The sequence below is a fragment of the Mytilus edulis genome, chromosome 10 (assembly GCF_963676685.1).
Source record: "Mytilus edulis chromosome 10, xbMytEdul2.2, whole genome shotgun sequence".
NCBI classification, from domain to species: domain Eukaryota; kingdom Metazoa; phylum Mollusca; class Bivalvia; order Mytilida; family Mytilidae; genus Mytilus; species Mytilus edulis.
Genome location: NC_092353.1, coordinates 5,883,476 through 5,905,086, shown reverse-complemented (window position 1 = coordinate 5,905,086; position 21,611 = coordinate 5,883,476). Strand labels below are relative to the sequence as shown.

General features: G+C 30.9%; 1 protein-coding gene across 1 annotated transcript in view; it reads right to left on the bottom strand.

Annotated features, from left to right (window-relative positions):
* Positions 1-243: 243 nt before the first annotated feature.
* LOC139493221 (uncharacterized) overlaps positions 244-21,611 on the bottom strand; it is a 36,693-nt gene continuing 15,325 nt past the window's right edge. Inside the window, exons 6-15 of the mRNA XM_071281442.1 lie at positions 18,644-18,718; positions 18,142-18,231; positions 15,742-15,837; positions 15,204-15,290; positions 12,735-12,824; positions 8,463-8,552; positions 7,700-7,780; positions 7,037-7,117; positions 5,592-5,611; positions 244-1,428 (exon numbers count right to left, since the gene is read on the bottom strand). Of these exons, the coding sequence (XP_071137543.1) occupies positions 547-1,428; positions 5,592-5,611; positions 7,037-7,117; positions 7,700-7,780; positions 8,463-8,552; positions 12,735-12,824; positions 15,204-15,290; positions 15,742-15,837; positions 18,142-18,231; positions 18,644-18,718 (1,592 nt within the window). The 3' untranslated portion in view covers positions 244-546. The remainder of the gene's footprint in view (positions 1,429-5,591; positions 5,612-7,036; positions 7,118-7,699; positions 7,781-8,462; positions 8,553-12,734; positions 12,825-15,203; positions 15,291-15,741; positions 15,838-18,141; positions 18,232-18,643; positions 18,719-21,611) is intronic.

The following is a 21,611-nucleotide window of genomic DNA, read 5'->3' as shown; positions in this document are numbered from 1 at the left end:
CAATAGATAGCTTACGCGTCATAACAATGGTCATCTTTACGGTACATAACATTTATTCAGTATGCGAACGAACAACCGAATCTCCCTCTTTTATCATGTTTATGTGCGGCATAAGTATATCTCCTTGGGAAACCAGAACTAAAAGTGAATTCTGCTTTGCATACATTAGTTATTATCAAGGGAACGAGTTGATTCTACGGTTAAATTATAGGTCTGCTGAATCGGCATTTGAAATACGAAGTATAGAATTCAAAAATAATTTATTGATTTCACTTTGAAATTTTGTAAATGCGTAATGGTTCACACTTGCATTGTTAATTACCGTGTTTACCAGTCGACCATTAACATTGTTAATTATATCTGATATATTTAAAGTCGACAAGACGCAGCTATATATGGCTAACAAAAGGATGCAAATATATGTTAGTCAAAAATCTGATTCACGAGACACTAATGGTGCAGTACAGGTGTTGATTTGAACATATTCGTTTTTAGGACGCTTTCCAAATAAGTTAAGTTCATGTGTTGCTGATGACTGATGAAGTTTCATTTTTTTCCTCTCAAAAACGGACATTCTTTTGGGGTTCTCCGATGAATAGTTATTGCATAATCGTCATCATCATCAGACCAGTCTTCAGTGTTTGTTTCAAAACCACAGTTGTCACATACAACATTACTTTGAACACCGGCATAACTGAAACCTGCATTAACCAGAGGTTCTGGACGGACAATACAATAATCGGGCCATACCTTTTCGTTGATATTTCTCCCAAGTAAAAACGTTTGTAAGCGTTCCATGTATGCATTACTGTACATACTAAGAACAAAAAATCTAATTTTATATTGTAACATAGCATGGCCCAGTGGCCAACTAACAGAAGGAGGTAATCCATATTGCTGCTGAAGCAGTCCAGTAGCTTTCGTTTGTTCTAATCCAATCTCAAAATAGTTTCGAATATCTTCTTCATGTAGTAATCTACTTGTGAATCTTCTTGGAAACGATTGTATGTCTCTAGATTGAATCTTCTCCCTGGTAGCAAGTCTTTGTCTTTCAACATTTTGCAATTTAGCAAACAATTTTTCACTGAATGTGTCTTCATTCTTGTAGTTATTATCATACACATTTTCACTTCCCTCACTATTTTGTTCAGGTTTCGTTTTCAATATTTGTTCTATATGAGCATAATAATCACTGATATTCTTGTAATTCGTATGTTCAAACCGTTGTGAACTTCGTATCGATTCATGTGGTATTAGTTTGTAAATGTAATTCAACATAGCATACATTTCTATCGATTGCTTTTCACCAACACGAACATATCCTGAGCACAGTAGTTTAGAGAGCATGTTGCCATCGTCGTATAATTTGCTCATGATTATAATATTATTGTCAGTATTTATGTTAAGAAATATTGATTCTGCAACAATCTATAGAAAAAAGACAAAACAATGTGATAAGTAACTTAAGAGAAAAAAATACCGGCACCAGGGGCACTTTTCGACAAAGTATGTCTCTTCATTGATGTAATATGCCACACTTTTTGAAAACTTGATCAATGGTGGATGAGTTAAAAAGACAGCATAAGAAATACGATCGACCTTAATGATCCCTAATAGGAATAAGGGGCACTAGCGATATGTTTGCGCGGTTGTGATCTTTAGATACCGGAATTGTCGCCTGATCTGTAATTTTACCAATTTTGTCTAATTCCAAAATTTACTCCAGTTCATAATTGTGACATTTTGACCAAGTGTGAATTCAGATGGCTGATAATGCGTGCATTAACACGGAATTCGACATAGCACCCGATCCCGTTTCTTTTAGAGTTCTTGCGATTCCTTGAGATATTCTGTGATACTATGATATTTGTGTTTTTTAAGAGTTCAACATCGGTTTACAACTTACGCCTTAATTTTTGTTGATGCAACACAAGAGTCTTTTTTAGTTTTAAAGCTTAAACTTGAAGGTATAATATAATCTTTATATTTATGACATGCCGATCGACACGTCTTCAGAAACAAAAACGTTTTTGAGTGTTGTTGCTGTTATTGGTTTTGGTAGGCGACTTACTTATGTATTAATTGCGCCTTAAATTTATATAACATAAGTATTATGTATATATACTTTCAGTCCTTAATTTATTTTTAGTATTACGATTTGGCGAGTTTTATGTCAAACTTTGGCGAACATGGTTGACTGAATTACTCAGAAATATATATATATATATGTTGAGAGACAAAAAACAAAACAAAAAAACACATACATGTAACAGAAGATACGGTTGTAATAGGAAAATGAAAAAAAAAAAGCAAATGATAGTCCCTAATAAAATGCATTATTTATTGATAGGTATCATAAAATTGTTTAGAAATGTAATCTGGTTATTCACCTTTGTGTCGTCTGTGATATACTTATATAAAAAAAGTATATTTAGAAACATAAAACAAGACATGTGCTAGTTAAATTCTACCAATGTTAGGACAATTGATGTAGCAAATAATGAATCCTTAAAGTAAGGATTGGTTGAAGTTATTCCTTTTCCATAACGGCAAGTTGCGTCAATTTATTCCAAATAAATTTCCAAAGACATACTGGTATTTAGTGATTCCTCGGACGAGAAAAAAACCACTTCCGTCATTGAACGAGGAATCACCCCTACCTACACCCTTAATCGCCTATTTAGATATATCGTTTTTGAGTGCACATGACGATATCCTTTTCGTCTTCAAAAGTGTAATAAACATTATTGACGTCCTTCCTAGCTTCAATGATATTTCCCTCAAACTTAAGGTGGAACATAACACTACAGGGAGATAACTCTGTTAAATCATTTAAACGTTTTAATTACGTTGTGTTGTTGAGGGAACATTAAGCTTCTCAATGATCAAAATCATTGTTCATCAAACTGCAATATAACCAGTGTACTTTTTCTGATTAAGTGGTTGGTTCAAATTTTTTGAAATTTTTATATTTTTGTCAAAGGGTCAAAGGAAATACTGTATCAAAATTTCATGAAAATTAAACGAGCCAAATTAATTTTAGTGAAAGTGTTAGGTACCACCTTAATATGGAATAATTAATTTTTGACCTTATTTTTTTCTAATGGTTTATTTTAAAGGTCTTTCTACTACGTTAGGATATGCCTTATTTTTTTTCTAATAGTAGTCATCGATAGACCTCATCATGAAGTATTACAGGTATTACATAATCCCCTTTTAGAAGTTATCTTCCTTTATTTATTTATTTGGACAAGCTTCCCCAATTTTTTTTAAGATATCACGACTTTGTAAGAACAATAATCAATATCAATATGGCGTATATATAACAAGTGCTGCTGCGTATCATCATCTTTTTGAGCATTATGTTCCCTTGATGTAATTTCTTTATTTATTAGAGATAAAACCGATTTTAAAATGACAATGTGCACAGGAACAGTTAGGAATTTTGAATAACATAAACGACTATTATGTTATCAAACTAAATATCAGGGCATGATGACATTTTACCTTGACTTAAAAGTGTACTATGGCCTTGACCTTTGAAAAGTCAAGTTTATAAACCTTGGAATGTAAACTGCAGATCATTATCAGTAAGCAGATTTAATATATCTTGTGTCGTTTTAGAGATATGCAGTTTGAAATTTTGCGAGTGCAGGCATGTTTTTTCTGATTCAACTAGAGCTTATTACCAAAATAATTCAATGAAAAACATTTAGAAAAATCAATTTGATATTTTCTTTTTTTTTTACATTGACTTTTTAAGTTAAATAAGTTCAATTTATACAATTGATATTTCATCATTTCTGATACTTTGTCAAATGGCTATATTCAGTATATCAAATTGAACGTCTAAATGAGCTGTACTTAATAATGACAATTGTTAACCCTTTTGTCATCACCGTTGCAATGATGGGGTAATTTAGTGCAAAACTTCTAACTTCTCGGATTGTTAGGTCGTCGCATATAAAATGAAAGTCAATAAACGCGTACATTTTAAATACTAAATTGACGTTCTTAAAATGGGTTGGGATGGGTCATTGAGCGCAAAAAGGTTAACTTTCTTTAGGTAAGGTAGTTGTATATCAAATGATAGGTAATAATGTGTATATTCCTCTCCTCGGAAAATCAGTTGGTTAGGGTTATTAAGTGCAAAATTAAAGCTTTCTAGAAACATGGGGATGCCGCAAATCATGTGAAAGATCATCAAGTCAACATTAAATATATCATACGTCCTATCCCGAAAATTAAGGTGGATTTGGTCATTCGGTGTAAAATGTTAGAATTTTCAGAAGGTATGCTTGTCGTAAATCAAATGAATGGTCGTAAGAAAGAAACACGAATTTACAGGAAAGACCTTACAATTGTTTTACAAACAATTGAGATACTAGTTTTTATATTTTTCTTCCAATATGTTTGTGGCATACAATAACGTAGCCTCCCCTCGTTTTTATTGAAGTTATCAAAACAAAATTTAAGCCAACAATATAGCTCATCATGAGGTATAACCATCCCCTTATAAATGCTTCTCCTTTTTATGTAGGCATTTTTGAAATGCATCCCTCGTTCATTGAAGATATCATGACATGCTTAGACAATAAGAAGTTCTAATCATATAAATTTAATGAAAATTCAGAAATTGGAGAGTTGAACATAGTTATACGTTTGACTTATTATAAAAAAAAATATGAGAAAAGACACAACGAGAAATAAATGTCTGATTTTTTTTATTTTACTTTGACTTTGTTAGTGTCATTGGTTCTATAAATAAAACAAATATTGCATCATTTCTTCAACTTGGCCACTTAAGGTAATGTGACCCATGAAAAATCTCGAAAATGTAGGGGAAGGAGTCATAAAGTGCAAAACGAGAAAAAATTTGAGAATGTATGCTCGTAGCATGTTAAATAAAAGGTCGAAAAGAGTGCAAATATACTTTTAAAATCAATTCGAATACTTAGATATAGGAAGATGTGGTGTGAGTGCCAATGAGACAACTTTACATCCAAATAACAATTTATAAAAGTAAGTCATTATAGTAAACTTTTAAACATGTTTGACATATAATTGGCTTATTAACATCTCTCTTTATTTTTGCCCTTAAAATCATTGATATAAATAATGTAAAACTTGATAACACGGTTTAATATCAATCGATTTTCAATTCTCTTTCGCATCAATGCCAAACAAAGTGTGATAATCCTTTGATGTAAATCATGGTCAGTTACTGTTGCATTCACGTTTCAATCATAAATATGTAACTCGGAGAATTACAATAGAACATGCAAATCAGTATGTAATGAACACATTTTAACAAATAAGATTGAACAAATAGAAAAAGCGAAATGTATAGATAGTTCCAATGAAGTTTATTGGTATCTAGTATGAAAATTTATACAAAACAACTTTGTTCATGCATATGATAAATACATTGTTGTTTGAAATTCTCAAAATGTATAATTAATTCAGTGTCCGTTTTATGGCTTTGTTTTTGTTTGCTTATGGTGTATCTGTATTTAAATTTTAGATTTTTAAATGTCCAATTTTCCAGACTGAGTAGCTTCGTTATTTTCTACTTGTTAGTTGCTACTTACAGGTAAACCAATGTTGTCAGCTAAAAAAAATCATATATAACGTCAAAAGTGTGCCATAGTTAACATAGTGTGATAATTTAAATAGCATAAACACCATTGTTAAAACACAAAACAGAAATGTTATATACTTTTCAAAATTGGTATGTTAAAAGGTCAATATTAAGTCAAAAGTACGCCAGTTTGATAAGTGTTGTACCTTACATTAAACTCGTTAAACAAAATTCGTATACTACTTTATTCTTTTGATTTGCAAACAAAATTATGTTGGAATACAAATTAGCAGGGCTGAACGTGATTGACGTCACAATTGAAATCATCGACGACAACGAAAATGGATATTTGGTGTTGCTTGCTGGAGAATTAAATATAAGCATTCTAAAGGAAAGTTTACATGTATCTGTTTGTTTGTCTATCATGAAACCGTGATATTTATATTGCTTTGACGGCATGAAACCAAATATGAAAGCGTATTTTATGTTCAAATAGAAGTACAATGGTAAGCAATATATGTGTCAACATTTTACACCTCGGCCATTTACCCCTATGTTCTATTTTTAGCCATGACGGCCATCTTGGTTGGTTGGCCGGGTCATAGGCCACATTTTGTAAACAAGACACCCCAATGATGATTGTGGCCAAGTTTGGTTAAATTTGGCCCAGTAGTTTCAGAGGAGAAGATTTTTGTAAAAGTTTACGTCGCCAAACGACGGACGACGGACGCCAAGTGATGGGAAAAGTTCACTTGGCCCTTTGGACCAAAGGAGATAAAAAAACAGCCTTAAATTTTTGATGAAATCTGAGGATTATTTATATATTAAAATGTTATAAATCAGTATTTACACAAATAATAAAGAAAGCAAAATATGAAAAGGTTGTGAAAACGAATATAAAACACTATCAACTTGTAATTTAACATTTTAAAACTTTTTTAAAGCTAAACACCTTTTTGCGGTTTTTTTTGCAATAAGGTTTTTATAAACATGATTACGAACCATTCACTCTTTTACATGCTTTAAAATCATCTATACATGCATATCTAAAGTTATAAGATTTAATCAAATCTAATATAAATATATGAGTAATATCTACAGGCAAGGCATAACGATGCCAATGTACAAGATATTAAAAGATTAAGACAGCATCCTTGTAGTTAAGTACAAGATAAGTACATGAAGTAACAGAACAAAAAATTGTTTTTAAATGACCATTATCAAAACTTAAAGAAACCTTACACATATGTACATTTAACTTAATTTATATTCGAATCCACTCTAGTCGTGGAGTCGTGGGTTTTAAAATAGTAGTCTATGAATTATTTAACAAAGTTATCGAAGCAAATTCCTTTTAATGTTATGATGAATTGATAAATTTTTGATAAAGCATTTTGCTATGTTGTTTGATCCGCGCTGAAATGACAATAGTATAGTGAAATATATGTGTTATACCTTGTTCATACAGTGATAATGTTCTTTTTAAATCATCAATGACGCTTGTAGTAGCTTTTTTTGTCATCAATTGCTGCTCAGCTGTAATAAGATTCAAAATTCGTAAACATATAGGTGGGGGTCAATCTGATGATATCATTTTATATTTGCAAATGCTATCTAGAATAGGTACATTAAGGTTTACTGATATGTAACTAACATTATGAGAACTAATGTAACAACATGAACTTCATCCATACATGGCACAACTGAAACTATTATGTAAGTTCCTTTGTCTCAAAATAGCCTGTAATCTAATTTACATGATCATCGACACATTTATTAAATTTCGATTGTCAAAAATGTTACATACTGAAATAACTTACATTGTTTATATACATGATATATGCATATAATAAAGTTTTAAGATTTCAATGAAAACTAATACAAAATACCAAAACTTAAAGTATCCTTACATACATGTACATTTAACTTAATTTGTATTTGTTATCCACTCTAGTCGTAGTTATAAATAGCAGTCAAGTCAAGCAATAAATAAATATAGTCTTCAAAGTGAATTTCTTTTTATTTATACCGAATTGTTAAAGGTTTAATAAAAATTTTTGCTATGTTGTTTGATCAGCGCTGAAATGACAATATTATAGTGATATCTATGCGTTATACCTTGTGCATTCGGTGATAATGTTCCTGCTAAATCCTTCACGATGCTCGTATCAGCTATACTTGTCTTCAATGGTTGTAAAGCTGTAATAAGATTCACAATCATTAAACATATATTAAACATATAGGTTGTAGTAAATCTGATTGCTATCTGTTCTAAATAAATATTTACTTTAAAAACTGTAGAATTTTTTTTAATGAATATGATCAATTTGTGAAGCTGAAAATACAATACGATGTACCTTTTTTTTATACTATTTACATATATGTACTGTTAATGCTCAACAGCTTAAATTTCAGTCGCATCCTGCTAAGAATAGATGCATCAAAGTGTTAAATATATCAAACAAAAAACTAAGGTAACAACATGAATATCGTGTATACAAGGGACAATTCTTCGATACTCTTTCGTATGATCTCTTGGTCCCAAAATAGCCTTTATCCAAATTTAAAAGTTCAATTTTAGGACATATGCATAATAAAATAATGAAACATAGCATAAGACATGATAGTTGTGTAAATGTTACAGTACATTGGTGACATTAGAATTATATGTAACCATCAAAATTCAGTAATTACATGTAGTTCCTGATGAAGTTAGTAAGTACAAGTATATATTTAAAATTTACCTTTCAACATTCGTTACTCTTAAAGATGAACCGTAGGAGAGACAACGTTCGATTTATAGTGTGATTTTTTGTGTTTTTTATTTTAAAACTACAGATATGTTGATATTGGGTCAAAATATAATAATTTGAATCCATACCTTGATGCTCAAACTGTGATAAGAAATCTGTCACTGTCAACTCATCTTTGACATATTGATTATCTCGATATGTCTTCAGATGATGCAAATCTGTAATAATATTTAAATATTCTTATAGCGGCGGCATAAGTAACAAGAAAAGGAAAAAGTTAAGTAAAATTTCTCTAGTTTAATCATTATTGTAAGTGCAACAATAATATAACAATTCGATTTGAGAAGCAAGGTGGGTTCAAATAAGCTAGGAAACATGATGTAATATTAACTTGCAGGTGAATACTTCGTCCACTTTGAGCTTGTATTTATGTGACCCTGCATTTATTCCTTAAGCTGGACATAGGATAGGCGTGTTATAAAAAATGACAGGAAGTTCAACAATTAAAACAAAAGTAAACCATTTGATGGATTGATTCGATCCTCAAAAACTTATTCTTATACATGCAAAACGATGATTAATCTATCTGTTTAAACTGTGATATGAAATCAAACTGACGTGGGAATCCAATTGCACGAGTTCGCCATCAGTTTATAAACACAAACAACACGACGAGTGCCACATGTGGAGCAGAATCTGCTCACCCGTCCAGAGCACCTGAGATCACCCCTAGTTTTTGGTAGGGTTCGCATTGCTTATTCTTTAGTTTTTCATGTTATATCATGTGTAATTTTGTTTGTATGTTTATCTTTGTTTCATTTTTAGCCATGGCGTTGTCAGTTTAATTCCGATTTATGAATATGACTGTCCCTCTGTTATCTTTCGTCTCTCTTTTATTATTATATTTACGGTTATATCGTGTTATATGTCACCCACATTGTTAAATAGATGGCATCTGGAGTGACATACACACGAAATTCCAGTACATATTATCATGGTCATGTATCGTATATTGCTTTTTTCCACTTATATGGATATACGTGTTAGAATTATATAGATTGACTATGCGAGTTCAAGTAAAATCGGTGAACATGATTTTGACAGCTTTTTATACATAGGTTGGAGTAAATATGTTGATATCATTATTTTAAACCCGTTTGTTTCGATAAAATGTTATATATAGTGTATACAGTAGTAATATATCGTTACATTAAGAAACCCAACTTGCAGTAGTGGTATATCGTTATACCGACCGTGCGAGGACAGTAAAGCCAGACAAGGTGGTTAAACACTTCCATCATCATATTGTTAGCGTGTTAGATGTTGTAGCGACGTTTATTTCAAGAGCTGATTTTTGCAAAAGCTACAACGGTTATGTAAATAAAGGCAACAGTAGTATACCGCTGTTCAAACTCATAAATCCATGGACAAAAAACAAAATCGGGGTAACAAACTAAAAATGAGGGAAACGCACCAAACATAAGAGGAGATACAACACTACAATATAACACACACAGAAACGGACCAAGCATCAGACAAAATCCCACGAGAATAACAAATATAACATCAAAACCAAATACATGAAATGTATCGCAATGTGAATTTACACTCAAAAATAAGAGAAAACAAACGACGCAACGTTAAAATGTAACACACACAGAAACGAACTATAATATAACAATTGGCCATATTCCTGACTTGGTACAGGACATTTTTAAAGGTTAAAATTGTGGGTTGAACCTGGTTTTGTGGCATGCCAAACCTCGCACTTTAATGGCAATGTTAAATATAACATTGAAATGACAACATAATATTACAGGACTACAATACAAATAAATAGGAGAACGTATTAGACAAAGAAACACATGATTAATGGATAACAAAAAGCATCAGGTTTAAAATTCAATACCCCAAAAACGCGCCTCGTCTACAGAAGACTCACCAGTGACGCCCAGATATAAAAGATCTAAAGTGAAAAAAAGTACAAAGTTGTACAGCACTGAAGATCAAAAGTTGAAAAAGGTTGTGTCAAATACGGCTATGTTTTTATGCTTGGGATAAGAACATCCTTATCATTTAGAACAATTAATGCTTTTGCAAACAGTAAATTTTATTAAATGAATATAAAAGATATAATAATGAAGCTGAAGTATTAACTAATTACAGAAAACAAACACGAATACATAATGCAAACACCAACACAGAATAGACACACCCGACTTAGTCCAGGCCTTAACGCATTAAATCATAAAAATGACGTCACATACGATGGTGAAAAAGCACAAAAATTACGTCATATTTGAATTTATGAAATTTCAAAAAGGATCATCAAAAAATGAAAAATGACGTCACATTTGAATGAATAAGATAGAATTAGGATTGATTTAAGATCATATTTTAACTAAATACTGGTATTGCATTTAATAACAATGCACATTTTAATACTTATAAATAGCAAACTAAGGTAGCAATTAACTAAGCATTTATTATCATGAAAGTTTACAAACTAAATGATTTAAATCCAGAAAACATGCTTTAAAATCATCTATACATGCATATCTAAAGTTATAAGATTTAATCAAATCTAATATAAATATATGAGTAATATCTACAGGCAAGGCATTACGATGCCAATGTACAAGATATTAAACGATTAAGACAGCATCCTTGTAGTTGTACACAAGATAAGTACATGAAGTAACAGAACAAAAAAATTTTTTTAAATGACCATTATCAAAACTTAAAGAAACCTTACACATATGTACATTTAACTTAATTTATATTCGAATCCACTCTAGTAGTGGAGTCGTGGGTTTTAAAATAGTAGTCTATGAATTATTTAACAAAGTTATCGAAGCAAATTCCTTTTAATGTTATGATGAATTGGTAAATTTTTGATAAAGCATTTTGCTATGTTGTTTGATCCGCGCTGAAATGACAATAGTATAGTGAAATATATGTGTTATACCTTGTTCATACAGTGATACTGTTCTTTCTAAATCATCAATGACGCTTGTAATAGCTTTTTTTGTCATCAATTGCTGCTCAGCTGTAATAAGATTCAAAATTCGTAAACATATAGGTGGGGGTCAATCTGATGATATCATTTTATATTTGCAAATGCTATCTAGAATAGGTACATTAAGGTTTACTGGTATATAACTAACATTATGAGAACTAATGTAATAAAATGAACTTCATCCATACATGGCACAACTGAAACTATTATATAAGTTCCATTGTCTCAAAATAGCATGTAATCTAATTTACATGATCATCGACACATTTATTAAATTTCGATTGTCAAAAACGTTACATACTGAAATAACTAACATTGTTTATATACATGATATATGCATATAATAAAGTTTTAAGATTTCAATAAAAACTAATACAAAATACCAAAACTTAAAGTATCCTTACATACATGTACATTTAACTTAATTTGTATTTGTTATCCACTCTAGTCGTAGTTATCAATAGCAGTCAAGTCAAGGAATTAATAAATATAGTCTTCAAAGTGAATTTCTTTTTATTTATACCGAATTGTTAAAGGTTTAATAAAAAAAATTTGCTATGTTGTTTGATCAGCGCTGAAATGACAATATTATAGTGATATCTATGCGTTATACCTTGTGCATTCGGTGATAATGTTCCTGCTAAATCCTTCACGATGCTCGTATCAGCTATACTTGTCGTCAATGGCTGTAAAGCTGTAATAGGATTCACAATCATTAAACATATATTAAACATATACTAGGTTGTAGTAAATCTGATTGCTATCTGTTCTAAATAAATATTTACTTTAAAAACTGTAGAATATTTTTTAATGAATATGATCAATTTGTGAAGCTGAAAATACAAATACGATGTAACTTTTTTTTTATACTATTTACATATATGTACTGTTAATGCTCAACAGCTTAAATTTCAGTCGCATCCTGCTAAGAATAGATGCATCACAGTGTTAAATATATCAAACCAAAAACTAAGGTAACAACATGAATATCGTGTATACAAGGGACAATTCTTCGATACTATTTCGTACGATCTCTTGGTCCCAAAATAGCCTTTATCCAAATTTAAAAGTTCAATTTTAGGACATATGCATAATAAAATAATGAAACATAGCATAAGACATGATAGTTATGTAAATGTTACAGTACATTGGTGACATTAGAATTATATGTAACCATCAAAATTCAGTAATTACATGTAGTTCCTGATGAAGTTAGTAAGTACAAGTATATATTTAAAATTTACCTTTCAACATTCGTTACTCTTAAAGATGAACCGTAGGAGAGACAACGTTCGATTTATAGTGTGATTTTTTGTGTTTTTTATTTTAAAACTACAGATATGTTGATATTGGGTCAAAATATAATAATTTGAATCCATACCTTGATGCTCAAACTGTGATAAGAAATCTGTCACTGTCAACTCATCTTTGACATATTGATTATCTCGATATGTCTTCAGATGATGCAAATCTGTAATAATATTTAAATATTCTTATAGCGGCGGCATAAGTAACAAGAAAAGGAAAAAGTTAAGTAAAATTTCTCTAGTTTAATCATTATTGTAAGTGCAACAATAATATAACAATTCGATTTGAGAAGCAAGGTGGGTTCAAATAAGCTAGGAAACATGATGTAATATTAACTTGCAGGTGAATACTTCGTCCACTTTGAGCTCGTATTTATGTGACCCTGCATTTATTCCTTAAGCTGGACATAGGATAGGCGTGTTATAAAAAATGACAGGAAGTTCAACAATTAAAACAAAAGTAAACCATTTGATGGATTGATTCGATCCTCAAAAACTTATTCTTATACATGCAAAACGATGATTAATCTATCTGTTTAAACTGTGATATGAAATCAAACTGACGTGGGAATCCAATTGCACGAGTTCGCCATCAGTTTATAAACACAAACAACACGACGAGTGCCACATGTGGAGCAGAATCTGCTCACCCGTCCAGAGCACCTGAGATCACCCCTAGTTTTTGGTAGGGTTCGCATTGCTTATTCTTTAGTTTTTCATGTTATATCATGTGTAATTTTGTTTGTATGTTTGTCTTTTTTCATTTTTAGCCATGGCGTTGTCAGTTTATTTTCGATTTATGAATTTGACTGTCCCTCTGGTATCTTTCGTCTTTCTTTTATTATTATATTTACGGTTATATAGGGTTATATGTCACCGTCATTGTTAAATAGATGGCATCTGGAGTGACATACACCCGAAATTCCGATACATATTATTATGTCATGTATCGTACATTGCTTTTTTCCACTTAAATGGATATATATACGTGTTAGAATTATATAGATTGACTATGAGAGTTCAAGTCAAATCGGTGAACATGATTTTGATAGCTTTTTATATTTAGGTTGAAGTAAATATGTTGATATCATTATTTTAAACCCGTTTGTAGCAAATTTACCTGACCATATCGGGAAATAGGCATTTAGTCGGATCTTAACAAGTACTTGTGATTTGTTTAAAACTGGTTTTGATAAAAATAAACGAAGAAATGTCGAAATGTTCAGGACTTAATTAAATCCGTATTTCGGTAAGATCGTGCAAGCATACGATTTTTATTGCGTCTTACACTTTGAGAACCGAATAATCTTTAACTACTTTATTCAAATATTGTGTAAAAACGTTAATCATGAGCTATGAAAGTCAAGTGGCTCGAGCATTGTTCTATGGAAGTTTGCAAAGAAATGTTTTTACAGTGGGTTAGCTTTCATTAATCTTTACTATCTATAGATTAACAACTTTTGGTTATATTTATAATTAAGAATCATCATTGAAGGTGGAGTACGCTTGCACAGTTAATTAATTATATTGATGTGCCCTTTGTATGCAAGAGTGACATTCCGTTGTATTATGTGCCAATTCGAAAAATTATGCAAGTATTGTCTCCCTTTAACAGGTTCATTATTTTATAATTAAGTTTAGGTTTCTAATATAATTTTGAATAATTAAAAAATGTATCAATTCAATACATTTCAGTTTGTGTTATTGGTGTATCAAAAACATTGATGTACGAATATAATTTCATAAATTTGAAACGTTTAAAATGATTACATACCAATATAAAGAACCTTTCATCATTTTTGAAAAAGACTATGAATGATTATCGAATTATTTATCTTCCCTTGATGATAGATTGATTGGGAAATGAACTAGAGTTATCTAATGGTAATCACAGAGAGGGACTAGCAAGCAATTTTAAATTGTAGCTTATTCAACGTTAAAACAATTTTCCACTATAAACGAATGTAACTTTATACAAATATAAAGACTTTGTAAGCTAAATCTACAAATTTTATAAGAGATTATGATTTTTTTTATTACAATTGATTAATATGCTACCGTTTGTTTCGATAAAATCTTATATAAAGTGTATACAGTAGTAATATATCGTTACATTAAGAAACCCAAATTGCAGTAGACCGACCGTGCGAAGACGGTAAAGCCAGACAAGGTAGCTAAATACTTCCTTCATCATATTGTAACCGCGTTAAATTTTGAAGCGACGTTTATTTGAACAGCTGATTTTTGCAAAAGCTACAACGGTTACCTGTAATCTGTCTTTATTTACTGGACACTTGTCTGTAGAATATTTTATGCGGATTAAGCAGTATAGCAATTATTTATGTGATAAATTTTTTTTAGAAAGACAATTATATAGTTTCATGAGCAATTTAAAAGAATACTTGAAATCAAATTTGCAGGAGCTGCTTAAGACCTGAGTTTCAACAAGGAACATCATTACATTAAAGAAATAAAAACATTAAATATGGATTGCTTTAGTTTTGTTATGGAAAAATACAATTCTATCATTGTGTGAGAAATACCTTTTTGGATATTTGTTAGTGATGTTCTTGCCTGTGACATGTCCATGACATGGATTGCAGCTAAAGATAACTTTAAATTCCGAAAATCTGTAAATAAAAATACATTAAAAAAACTCGTAGCCAAAGATATATAAGCTTCTACATTCATATTACAAATAGATTGAAATTAATCTAAGGATACAATTCAAAACAACAAGTGTCATCTGTTCAATTTAAAATGTAAACAAAATATATTAAAATGTATATATGAATAGGTGGTAAACTCTATGTATAGAATGAACCAAAGAGTTTTATCAAACGCCTTGTTAGTACTTAATCAGTTCGAGTATCATTTCAGTATCTGTTTTCTCGCCTTCTAAATGAGTTTAACCTTTACGAAACTGATGTTCATGCTGAAAATGAAAATAGTTGTACAAATGTGTTGCATTTATAAATCATTATATTTGATCTAAACATTAGACATACTTTCATCACCTTAAGTCAAATGTTATGTATATGTTTGCTCTGATTTACATTAAGACAAACCATAATAGTTTACCTCTTTCGGTTTTTAGTGCTGATGTACCAGTAAAAATGTCTTTAATCGAAACATTGCCCCAACTATATCTGGAAATCGATGACAACATACGAAGAGCTGCAATATTTCAATGTTATTAAACAATGTATTTGATAAATTTTAAAACGCTCAATAAGCATGACAAAGTCAGTGGTCGTTTATATCAGTAAAGTGAAGATACGTTCTGACCGATCATCAGAACAGTCAGATTATCTGACAAATAATTGTCCTAAACTATTAAAGATTAAAACTATCGGTTTAATTTTTTTCAAAGATTATTTACCAAAACTGTTCTAGTTTAGAACTACCAGATTCTTTTCTAATCAAACAAAGTATACTTAAACAAGAATGTGTTCACAGTACACGGATGCCCCACTCCCACTTTCATTTCTATGTTCATTGGACCGTGAAATTGGATTAAAAATCTAATTTGGCATTTAAATCAGTAAGATCATATCATATGGAACATGTGTAATAAGTTTCAAGTTGATTAGACTTCACCTTCATCAAAAACTACCTTGACCAAAAACTTGCTTATATCAACTTCATTAGAACTGTTTTGAAAATTAGTTTTTATGTACGAATAAGTCCCATTTTTTTCTCAAGATCCTAACGGTCAGATAAACGTGCGTAAAAAGTCATCCGACTTATTTTCTGTACTCCAGAAAATAAAACCGGCACATAACTAAGCAGGTATTGCGATCGTTTTTCCGGGTTTGAACAGGTATGACTGTTTTATCTAAAAAAAAAAATGCAATTATTTGATCCGAATGACTTCAAGATTTTTTTTTTATTAGCCGTCATGTTGACTGAACGTTAAAACCAAAACAATTGACAGCCATGAATGTGAATGATCGCGTGCACATAACTTTCAAAGGCAATATAATTTGTTTAATGAGGAACATCGTAAGTATATAATATACTAGTTCATATATTTAATAAAGAGATATGGTATAATTGTTAATGACACAAATGTTTCCTCAAATTAGATTACAAGCATCTTTATTTAAATTAAATTTTCCATACGTCCTTATACAATGCGCAAAATTATATTCCCAGATGAATAAGTTTACAGCTGTGATGACACTTTTTGTAAATGTTTTATTTTTCTGCGACAGTATCACATGCACAATACTCAGATATATATTGTATACACGGCAACTAGTTCTGATGTTAAAAATATGATGTTCATGGTTAGATAAACACACCATTTGTTAAGACTTTTTAAATATGTGACATACACTGTTATGTTGCCATGAAATGGTAAGGTAATATTGTGCTTTTACATGTCTTTTTGCACGCTAAACTCCTAATTTTATTTAAATGTTATTTTGTAGCCAATATTTTTGTCACTGGCAAACTAAATAGGAGACGATAAATTGCTGACCCGTGTTAGGAGAGAGCCATATCTCTTGCACGTAAAAGACTCCCTTGTAAATTTCGAAAAAGAGTAGGCTAATGCCGCTACAAGGCAGCACTCGCATCCGCAAAGTGGAAAGGGATTAATATAAGTTGCAAAACTTGTTTCCCAATCTACTATAAATAAATATGTTTAAACTAAACTAAAAAGGAAGGGTACATAATATTATTAAGTAGTTCATAAATGTATGTACTTTTGCAGGAACATAATGTGTTGTATGTTTGAGTTTATGGTTTTGAGCTTACCCGCTGATAAAGTACCACAAATTGTTATTCTATGCACTTGATATTACTGGTACCAATTTGTATGCACCAGATGCGCATTTCGACAGAAGGAGTCTCTTTGGTGATGCTTTTGATCAAAATATTTGAAAATCTAAAGCTTATTGAAAAGGTGGAGAGATAATGTGCACAGTATAGAAGGATGCCATTGCGTTTACTTAAAATATGTTAGCCAACCTGTTGTTATTTTTAAGTTAGATTGAATACTTTTATATTCTTATCATACAAAAGCCACTAAAATGGATTAATTTAATGTTTTTATAAAACCTTATTGCAAAGATACGGACACATCATATGCCTTATCATGTTCAATCATTTGAGAGCACTAGATAAGCAAATTGTTTAATGCTATGCTTTTATGTTTTTACATTGGTAACGATTAACAAATTTCTGGGTAAAAAATAGGTTGTAAGTTACTAACACAACTTGCTATGCAGCACATGCAGTACGTTTTATGTATTTACTACCGCTCTATGACATTTGGAACATTGTTTTATCATACTAAATTCATTCCACTATCGTTTCAAATTCACACGAGAGATCGCGATGGATACGCTTTAGTAAGTTGAACCTTTATCCCACATTCATTTATGCTGTTTGTAAACTCTTACGGATTTCCACCAGATTATCTATAATTTTCTAAATCTTATTGTATTTCAAAGCTCTAAATCCATTACTCACGTGATTCGATATAATGTTGTTGTCTGATACTTAAGTAGAGTAGCCCTGGTCCTTTGCATAAATTCTCAAACCATAGACATGTTAACCCTACTTTAATGATAGGAATACTGATACAAATAAATAACAATGTGGTTTATTGACATACATGTATGCTATATTGAGAAAGACCCTCAAATCTCTTATATTGGTCTCACATGTTTAGTATATTCTGTGTAAAATTAGTATTTATTTGTTAATGTCACATGCACATTATATTGGATTTCAGTAAATTATAATCGTGTTGTAATTGGTAAGCTTTTATGTCCACTAGATTGAAAAATTAAGGTGTCTTGTAATAAGAGGTAAATTGTTGAAACGAAAATTCATCGAAATTCATCAACACATGTCGTATTACGTTAGAAACAAAGATATCGGATACCGTAATAGCTCACTGAAACAACCACTTTGTAAAGGATTGGGAATTATAACAATACAGCAAAGACAAATAATGGAAAAGGTTTACCTAAAATAATCTTTAGATCTTCGTGGTGAATTATCAAGTATTGTATAGACTGCAGAAGTCTTCTCCAATTTTTACCTAGAAATTTGAATATGACATTATGATCAATAACAAGTTATGAAATTATTCGGAGTCACCAATTTTTATACATGCAACATTTTTTTTAACCTGCTATCACTGATTTTTAAATAAATATTTTAGTACAGAAGCATCAGGAACTAACTATTTAGTAAATAATGGCATTTTTAATTAAGTACTGAATTCAGTTTATGAAGTCAGTATAAAAAATAAAGACCATTTTCTTTGCATCAGCCACTGTGTCTTTACAATATGCATGATATGTTATTATTGTTTGAGAATATAAAATAAAATGAAATACTTTTATGGGTAGAACACATCTGTCATATTTCTTTTGTTGTTTGAATGAAGTTTCGTGCATTATAAATTATAAAAAAAAATCGCAGATTAACAATACTGCGTGACGTTTAAGTACTTTTATGTGACGTCATTGTCTTATATTTCTGAATATAAGGTCCTGCACATGCTATGTATAGAAATGTGACATTTTTGTTTTTGATATCGACTTTATCAGCAAGAATAGAAACAATACTGCTAGGGTGAGCTGATATTAGAGCTGACGAAATCGTTTCGAAAAGTAAAATGACATTATTCTCTCTATCGGCAATTTGTCTTTTAGTTTATAATATGGAACAAATAATTAGTTTAAATCGTTCTGATAGCTGTTTGATTGTATCAATGAAATCGCGTGCATTTCATTGATAAAGTTGCGCGGATGGACATGAAAAAACACCATCGCTGTAACTTAGTTAAGGGGGTACAGAACACCTAAGAAAAGATAACTCTTACTTATAGTCTGATTCATTGCTACGTTTTAAAATTATGTGCAATATGCAAGCTTTTAAAAGATCATGATCAGAATATTTACATTATTGCTAAGACCAGCTGTACACCCTTCAATGTTATTCATTTAATCTTTTAATTCATTTAAAGTTACTCATTTTCCATAATTGAATCTTCAATGAGACATAATAGGGAAATTTCAAAGTAAAATAAATTTACCAAAAGAAAACCAGGACGTTAGAAAAGGAGGGAAACAGAAAGAGAAAGGACCATAACTGTTTTCGTTTTTTACTTGGCAATGCCTAGGTCTTAAATAAAATTAAATAAAGTACAAAAATTCAAAAGTCTAAGGATGTTACCATTTGATTTTAGGGGGGGGGGGGGGGTAGGATTTAAAATTTTGTCCTGCATTTTTTCTTTATAGTTGTAATATCATCATTATTGTCCTGCATTTTTTATTTTTCATTCTTTACGGACCTGCAATTTTCATTAGTTTACTGAAATTGTTTTCGTAAATTGTCATCCTGCTTGTTATGCCAAATGACTGATCCTGCCTTTGTTTGTTCAAAAGCCTTTCTTGCCTTTTTTCAAATATCATCCAAGCCCCCCTCCTCAGGCTCAAATGAGGGTGGATAGAACCTTTATCGGGACTCCGGGATCGAGTGTTTTTAAGGTAGGGATTTAGGGATTGACACTTTCGAGATCCGAAAATTCTTTTTTCGAATCTCGGGATGTCGGGATTTAAATTTCTTTAAATTCGGGACCTCAGGATTTCATGTTTTTAAGCCGGGTTTTCGGGATCAGGACCCCTCCTACCCCCCTCTCAAATTTTAACCAAAAAAATAAGAATCCCTGGACAATAACACAATGCTTATGTTCGTAGATCTTCTTATCAAATTGATTAAATCAAAACTGAATTGACTCCACATTACTTTTTTTTAAACGAAACATGTAGTTTTTAAAGAAATTCGCCATGGCTTTAGAAATACATGTAAGTTAGTAATGTAAAAAAGATTACGAATAATTCATAATTTTATAATTGCTGTCATATTTTTTTAAAGTGCAATTTAATATTTTATCATGTTTATTGCATGATTTATATTTCATGTAAAAAGTTAGACGATACCCATAGGGATAATCAACCACCAGTGCTTCATTTACATGTCACGGAACAAGGCAAAAATAAGAAAAAAACGTCCGATTTAGTCCAAAAAACACTACACATATTTTTGCTTTCTTAATTCATCTGAATAAAAAAAAAATATATCTTTCTAGTATGTTTTTCCAACCTATCCTGACAGGTGTAGAAGATTAACGGGTGTCTTCTATTCCGTCCGCAATTTTAGGGAAAGTAAAGTCTATATTTAGAATCATAGTTGAAACTGAAACTACACATGTATGATATAAATAGAACATGCGATTTTCGCATTATCAAATTTAAATTTCGAAGGGATAGCAAAATTTGTAATTGTCTTTTGTTGTGCTTTTGTTATGTTAACTTGTGTATCTTTCCGAATTTATCAAATGCAATTTTGAAATAAATATAAAAAAGGAAGTGTGGTGTCATTGCAAGTGACAAGTGAAAATGTTTCTTCTCAAGTCTCAATTCAAGATTATTACTGAATAGAGTAATCATTCTCTATAATAATAAGGGGCCCCAAAAATAATGTGAAACTTGTAACTTCCGTGCTTTTAACTAAACACCAGTTGTATATAATTTTTATAACCTCTGCAGAAATGCTAAAAAAAATCTATGTTTAACGAACTTGATTAAACAGTATAAGGATTTTGCACAGTCAGCTCTATTTCATCTCTCATGAGCCGTGGTTCTTTGCACCAATGGTTTTGTCGTTAAGTTTTGAATTGTATATTTTTGAATCTGGCCAAAAGACCAATAAATTGAAAATCTTGGTCATGTAAAGCATCTGCCAACTTTAAAGCTGTTCCCTATGTATCATGTGTATTTTTGGCGTGTCATGCTTTTAATTTCAACAGCTCGTTTCTCAAATCAAAAATCAGTTACATCCTTTTTTTGCCCCTGCAACTGAAAGTCGGGCGGGTATTGTTTTACCCCTGTCCGTCTGTCCTTCCGTCCTTTCCATTATTGGTA